This window comes from Ornithodoros turicata, chromosome 4, assembly GCF_037126465.1.
Source record: "Ornithodoros turicata isolate Travis chromosome 4, ASM3712646v1, whole genome shotgun sequence".
Classification (NCBI taxonomy): Eukaryota; Metazoa; Arthropoda; class Arachnida; order Ixodida; family Argasidae; genus Ornithodoros; species Ornithodoros turicata.
Genome location: NC_088204.1, coordinates 13365294 through 13372570, shown reverse-complemented (window position 1 = coordinate 13372570; position 7277 = coordinate 13365294). Strand labels below are relative to the sequence as shown.

At 44.3% G+C, this 7277-nt stretch overlaps 1 protein-coding gene across 2 annotated transcripts; it reads left to right on the top strand.

Moving 5' to 3' along the window:
- Positions 1-2981: 2981 nt before the first annotated feature.
- On the top strand, positions 2982-7009 carry LOC135391100 (protein YIPF1-like). 2 transcript variants are annotated; one of them, XM_064621196.1, is made up of 9 exons: positions 2982-3086; positions 3323-3362; positions 3478-3584; positions 4284-4458; positions 4523-4639; positions 4723-4877; positions 5853-5972; positions 6144-6206; positions 6786-7009. In XM_064621196.1, exons 1-9 carry the CDS (start codon positions 3012-3014, stop codon positions 6960-6962), a joined length of 1029 nt encoding a protein of 342 aa, XP_064477266.1. In that variant the 5' UTR covers positions 2982-3011; the 3' UTR covers positions 6963-7009. The 2 variants fall into 2 exon arrangements, with proteins under 2 accessions (XP_064477266.1, XP_064477267.1); XM_064621197.1 differs by having other exon boundaries at positions 2983-3086; positions 3481-3584.
- The last annotated feature ends 268 nt before the right edge of the window (positions 7010-7277 follow it).

Sequence of the window (7277 nt, the reverse complement as noted above, 5' to 3'; positions counted from 1 at the left end):
TGCTGCGCGTCTAGGTTGGCTAGGTATCTCCAAAGAGTCCCTCCCGCCTTCCGGCCGGCTTGCCTTATTTTTGAAATGACTTGTTCGTGGAATTGTTTAATCTTTTCCGCCACCATGGTTTTTACTATTAATTTCTGGGTGGTGTACGCTTGCTCGGCTTCCATGTAATTTTCATTTCTCTTTCTTGCCGTTCTGTAGGTTCTGTTGAGTTTCTGTCTCATTTGGATAGCTGCTTTGATTTCGTCATCAAACCACGGCTGCGTCCTCTTTTTCCTGTTCGCTCTTCTTTGAGAAGTTTTCCCCACAGCTTGCATAGCTGCACTTTCCAACAGTTTGATAAAGTTCTCGTAGCTTCCGTCAGGAGCATCAGGTAGCCTGAATTCCATTTCTTCGGCGAATTTCTTTAGTGCGTCCTCATCCTGGGTCTTCCATCTTGGTTTCTTCGTAGTTGTGAGGTGCCTGTGTTTGTGCGTTCGGGAGTTGATGTGTTGTGGTGTCACACTCATTTGCAGCCGGAGCTGGTTGTGATCGCTGCCACAGTTGAACTTGCCATCTTCATCAATTACTAGTTGTACCTTGGTTGTTGGCGGCTGACAAGCTGGATTGACCAGTATATAATCAATTGTTGATGATTGCGGGCCACGAGACCACGTCTTTTTATCATATAGCATCCTGGTTGTAGGTTCAGTATAGTGAGGTGATTTATTTCCGCAAGAGTTTTTAGGCGATGTGCTGAATCGTGTCCATCCAGTTCGAAACAATGGCAGTTAAAGTCACCCATTAAGATGGTTCGTCTTCCTGGGTGTCTGAGTTCATTCTCTGCTAGATCTCGGTGTATGCAGTCATATATATCTGCATTCCATGAGTCGGTGCCGTTTCCAGTTGCCATATACGTGACTCCAAGTAGGAAGGTCATTCCATCTCTTGTTGCAAATTCCGCCCACATGTGTTCTTTGCACATTTTGGTCTCTTTAATATCCACCAGTGATCGTCTATATAGGAGGCCGACGCCACCCCCTCTCTTCTCCCCCGTTTTTCGATTTGTGCCGACCCATCGCCATTCGTCACTGAGTAGTGGGATTTCATCGTTGCGTAGGTGAGATTCTGTTATCGCATACACAAGTATATTCTGTTGTATGCCATTGTATTGCAATTCTTCCCACTTTAGCTTTTTTCCACCCTGGATGTTAAGGGTTGCCAGATTTATATCTCTAGGGGTGGCGGGGATGTGCTGCTTGCGTCTTCTCGCTCGTTTTTGCCGGGTGCTCCTTTGTTGTGCGTCACTTGTTCTCCTCTGTTCGCGGGTGTGGTTGCTCTGTTTTCGGTTTCTTCCTTTTTGCTGTGGATCTAGATGGTCATTAGCCGGGTCTATAGGCAGTGTGTTACTTGTATCGCCAGCAGTGGTCTGCTTGCGTGGCGTTATTGCTCTTGGTGTTGGGTGGTGCGCATTTAGTTGTGTTGTGTCCGCTGGTTGGTCGGTTGAACTACGGTGGTCGGGTGGAGGGTTCGTCCTATGTTTCAGTAGTGGGAGTGGAAGAACCACCGATCGTCCCGTGCTTTCGAGAGTGTCGGCGGGTGGCTCCACCTGGGGTACCTTGGGTCGGGCGGCGGTAGATTATGGGTCCACCTGTTGGGTTGCCATCGCTGGTAGTGGCGCCGGTGGTAGTGGTTGTAGCGGTAACCTCTCTCTTCGTCCCGGTCCATTCTTAAAAAAGCTTTTATTTTGTCAGCGATCTGTTGAGCCACTCTGTCACTTCCTTCCGGGGAAAAGTGGATGTCGACTAGGCCCGAGTCCCTTACTTCGCGTAAGGCGTGGTAACTGTTGATGAACACTGCCCTTGGTGTGTTCTGGCACGCTGATCTTAGCTGGTTGTTAACTTCTCGGATTCTTTCGCGGGTGTCCTGGCCCCTGTCTCTGACGTAGGGGAGTGAACAGATTCCGAAAGAGATGTTTTGGTAATCATTGCTCTGTTGCTCGACATGGCCCATGATAGTATTTATTATTTCCCCTGGTTCTTTCCCGTTCAGAATGTCGTTCAGGCCCGCCATCACTATGATCATCTGTTCTTCGTCCTCGCTTTGTGGGATCTTTCGTATTTCATCCACTACGTCACGTGCTGTGGCTCCTGGGAATCCCCTGATTGTGAAGCGTTTGTCCCGTCGAACGTTATAGAGTAAGGGGCTCTTCACCCTGTTTACGTTTGAGTCCCCAATGAGCCAGACACTCGTCTGCTTGTCGCGCCGAGTCGTGTGCTGCTGTCGTTCTTCCCTATGGATTGACCTATTTGGGGGGGCGTCACGGCTGTCTTCCCCGTTGGCTATCTGGGACGCTTCCCCGGGGGGACTTTGTTCCTTTCTTTTCGTGGCTTCCTGACCTGCTTTCACTTTCTCGGCGTAGATTGGTCGGGCGCCATTTTCTTGTTCGTTAGTTTCCCGTAATTCTGGGCGATTTAGGTTCACTTCCAAGGTGTTACCTAGCACTTCTTCTGTTGCTTGGAGGGCTGCTTTTAATTGCTCATTATCTTTCTCAAGTGTGTTCACTTTTGAGGTCAATTGCTCAATCAGTTTCAGTTGTTCCGCGTTTTGCTCGGACACAGCTTTGAGTTTCTCTTCTAGCGCTTTGGTTTCTTTTCTGGTGTTTTCGAACTGTGCCCGCTGTTCATTCGCGATTCCCTCAAGCAGTTCGAATTTCTCGCAGATCATACATGTAAACTTTTCTTCCGACTGCTGTGCTTCATCGAAGGAATGGAAGCGTGTCTCATCGACATACATCCACCGGAGGCATCGGTCGCACTGTATTTGGTGGTCAAATTGGGTTTGGTGTTTTTTACCCATCGTCTTCATCCAATTCCGTCGTATTAAAAAGCAGAAAGATACACTGACCTTTACAGACGTTCAAACTGCGCGCACAACACTTCTCGCGCACCCGTCCGCACGATCTCCACTGCCTCCACCTTCTCCATTCTGCCTACCAGAGGGCACCACGAACTATCCGATCGCCATGGACAAGTATGCCGATCTCAAATCCATCTAATTCATGTTTCAAAATGGCTGCGTCGAACACTGCGCGCATAATCGATCTCGAGGTAAATAATAATACTCGGCAAACTGCTGACACTGAAGTGAATTCAACTGTCCGCTTCCGTAAAGTACATGTTACTTTTGCGCGAGGCAGACTTGCTCGCGACGTGCTGAACAACCTGTCAGCACAGGATGTCAGTTTGCTCCTTTGACAGTATTCGAGAATTCTCAATTAATCTAGTAGCTTAGCGCAGTCGAGGAATGTGTACGGCAAATGACTGATCGTACATAACCATTGCAGACGGATCAATCCGAAGCACAAGCAAATCTTCAGTTTCAAGGTTCGTTCGCAGTCTGGTTGTTTACGGACGACAGCTGATGACGTGGGCGGGCTATATTTCATGAAACTTTGGTGAAACTCCCACTCTATTGTGACTACTGTCGATTGTTTTTCAGCAGACTTCACAGATAGTGAAATTGGGGGAACTGGAGCAGTGCCACAGCAGGTGTTCACTGGTTTCTCTGGAGATGCAATGAATGACGACGACGAAGAGAGCGAAGAGGTAAAAAGAAGAACGTAACAACAAAGTGTAACTGTAATTGAGCCTCTGTATGCAGTAAGAGGATCGGTCGACTCATCCCCTTTTTACTATTTTTGCTACAATGACATCTACATACCAGTGACAATGACGTTGTGCGGTTTGTGTTGCGGGCGTGCTATTGAGAGCTTGACATAATAAAGACAGGCCAATGTCGGCCCTGCACTGGCAAAAAAAACTCGAAAACAATGCATCCTCTACTCGAAAAGAAAGAAAGAAAGGGAAGACGGTGTCTTTGTAGTTCTCAGAATTCAACATATCTGAATCAATTCCTTCTGCTTGCAAAATTATTTTGAGCCAAGATGAAGATTAACTTCCACTTGTCCTCGTAGCTCAGTCAGTAGCTTACTGGCTTGCTCAGCTCAAGATCGCGGGTTCGACCCAGGTTGAGAACAGTAGCAGTGTGGGCCTTCGAACTATGGTTTCGGTTGCATGTTGAAAAATCCCAGGTGGTTGCAGTTCTACCCTCGGGCACATGCCGTATGTAGCTACGCAAGCATCCTACCAGTGGAAAAAAATCCGAAATCGATCCCTTAAGTTTTATCTGTGGTGCATGATTTCAACTCGTTACCTGGCTGTTACATGAACATCCTTGATACCACGTGCCACAAACCATTCACTTCTTGGTCGCTTACACATGATGGAAACGAAATTACTTTCCAGCTTTTAAACAGAGAAAAGAAGCCCCCATCTTTCTGGGAATTCTCTTACTACCAAAGCCTTTTTGATGTCACCACAAAGGAAGTGTTGGACCGCGTCCTGTGGTCTGCTCTGCCGCGTTTGGGCTCTGGCTCCACCTACCTCGAAAACCACATCAAACCTAACCCTGACCTTTATGGTAAGCCATATACGATGTCGTATTCGATTCTTACGATAAACATTTTTATTGAAAAACATTACAGGCCCAGTATGGGTAGGAGTTACGCTGATTGTGACCACATCTGTAAGCAGCAATGTTGCAAACTACCTCGAGTCTGTTGGGGAGACCAAGCATTTTTGGCATACTGACTACACAAGAGGTAACCTGTCTGTAGAGGTTTGTGACACGTCACTCGCTGAGCCAGTACGTAAAGTGACGAAAGAATGTTACTTTTACTTTCAGTGTCTTTCGCTTCGTCCGCCATCTTGCTGTACATCTTCCTGGTACCTCTGATCCTGTGGGCAGGGCTGAAGTACCGCAGCATTGAAACCCGCTTCACGCTCATAGAGACGCTTTGCCTCTATGGCTACTCTCTGTCCATCTATGTGCCAATATCTGTGAGCTCTATTTTTGGTGTAAATTTATTTTAATGCGTGATTAGCAGTGATGGCCACTAACTACTTCTACAGTAGTTTAACTATAACTACTAACTACTTTGCAATGGAGTAGTTTAACTTGTAGTTCAACTACTTTTCAGGGGAGGTAGTTAAAACTACTTCTTTAACTACTGCAGTGTAGTTTAACTACATCTATAACTACTAAACGTTGTACATCAACACCAATCCCATTCTATAGCGTTCTTAGACACCTAAATATGAATCACAAGCAGGGATAAAAGTGAAGATTTAGTACACATGCACGGCACAATTGTACTGCACCTCCGTTCTCATCAAACAAGAAGCTCAAAGTAAAAGTTGGAAGTACAATCGTGCCGTAAAACTTGCGGCAAAATCGGAAGTAGTTGGCGCCTGCAGTAACCTAACTACTCGAAATAGTAGTTTAACTAGTAGTTGCACACTACATTTCTGCAAGTAGTTGATAACTACTTTTTAGCTACAATCAGGTAGTTTAACTACATGTAGTTAACTACTGGCCATCACTGGTCATTAGTATGTGGTATTTATTATTTATGTATTTTATTTATTCATTTATTACACCTCAAATTAATCACAATCCCACCACAATCAATTAATTACACCCCAAAAGCCAGAAGGCATATGAAGAAGCTACTTCTTTTCCTCACAGAAGGTTAGAGACGTACGGATTCTTCGTGGTGTCAATAGGTGACCTGGCAGAGCAAAGAGTTACAAGTAACCGCAATTACTATAGTTAATTAGATTATAAGCAATTAATCACTTCCGGTATTACTTTTGTGTGGAATTTATAATGCACTTAGATTTGCTTTTTTAATTGCTTTGCACGCAATTTGGGATTGAACTTCGTTGTAAATCTTGTAATCTTCGTTGTAATTATTTTCCATGCTTGTGATTCGGGATAAACCACTGACCCATATTTCATTGTATCTTCTCTAGATTTTGTGGGCAGTACATCTGACGTGGCTAAGATGGACGCTCATGATTTTTGGAGCACTGATGTCGGGAATTGTGCTGATTTCTTCCCTCTGGCCTTCGCTTAGGGGGGAAACAAGAAAGGTATCAATTTTTACACTCCTAACAGGGCAGTGAAAGACGAATGCCAATAATTAGCTAAATCAAATTAATTCAATAATTATTTATTATAAAAATTAATAAATGGATATTATGAATGTTTTCTAATTAATTACAAGTTAACAGTTGATTTGATTTTTTTAAATGCCTTTTTAGATGGCAGTGATAACCATCAGCCTTGTACTCCTGATGCACGCCCTTTTGGCCTTGGGATTCGTGGTAAGTTGCCTGTAACCGCGGCAAAGTTACAAGTACTCTGGACATCATTCTCATTTAAATCTTTTCGTTGTGCTGCTTGTGGAAATGTAGTGGTGATGCCGGTAAGCCTGCTATGTGTCGTTGCACTCTGAAACTGCGAAAATTATGCAGACCTCTTGTACTATATCCTTGAACGTCGTACACCCACGGAAAACACCTTCAAGATGTACGCTGTTGTACCTTTATAAGAAGAGACTGCAGAAGTAACATTTTCAACAGCTGCTTTCACCTGCTTTCAGCTGCTTTTTTATTGAAGTGTGGATCTACAGCTGCCTTGAGGTCAAATGGAACAATTTTACCTTTGAATTAGCTTGTCTCTTTCTCCTCACTCTTATTTTCTAAATTAAGTTTAGCACCGATACAATTGCCTCATTTGTTCCCAGTTGGGCTTAGTTCGAGGATCCATCACGGGAATGTGTTGGGAATGAAATGAAACTCTCTTTACCACATACCATTCACACCATCCCAGTAGTGTCGTTTTTGAAACCACACGTTATGATCACCAAATGTTTCCAAATGTGCTTACAAATTGATTTGCAGGTGTACTTCTTCCATGAAGCACATGTCGATCCAACTTCACCATCAGTTTCATCTCCAAGTGCACCAGCTGTAGTACCAAGCTCAGTACCTTCTAATCTAAGTCATGTTGTGACACGAATGAGCATTGTAAATGGCACAAATTTCACGAGTTCCACAAACTCCACCCATCGGATTTGAAGTGCTTGTTAACGCGGTTCATGTTAAATAAAGTTGTTTGTTTGTTATGTGGGGTGAAGTTATTCAGTATTGAAAAAAAAGAAAAATTGAAGGATCATGTTTTCCTTGTACTCGCTTGTACCTTGCACTTTTGAAACTTGTTATTAATCTTATTGCGTGTAACGTTCGAACTCTCGCGGTCTCGAGCCATTTCAAATTTCCCGCGCGAAACTGAAGCGTGGGTCCATTCTGCTCATGGTTCTGCTTGTAATTTATCAAGCAATTTGACGAAACGCAAGAAAACAACAAAAATATGCCAGTTCTTTCTTTCAAACA

Coding starts and splice junctions, on each gene's coding strand:
- LOC135391100 (XM_064621196.1), top strand. CDS start 3,012: ATGCCGATCTCAAATCCATCTAATTCATGTTTCAAAATGGCTGCGTCG. Junction 3,087..3,322: donor CGCGCATAATCGATCTCGAG/GTAAATAATAAT, acceptor TAACCATTGCAG/ACGGATCAATCCGAAGCACA. Junction 6,207..6,785: donor TTTTGGCCTTGGGATTCGTG/GTAAGTTGCCTG, acceptor ATTGATTTGCAG/GTGTACTTCTTCCATGAAGC.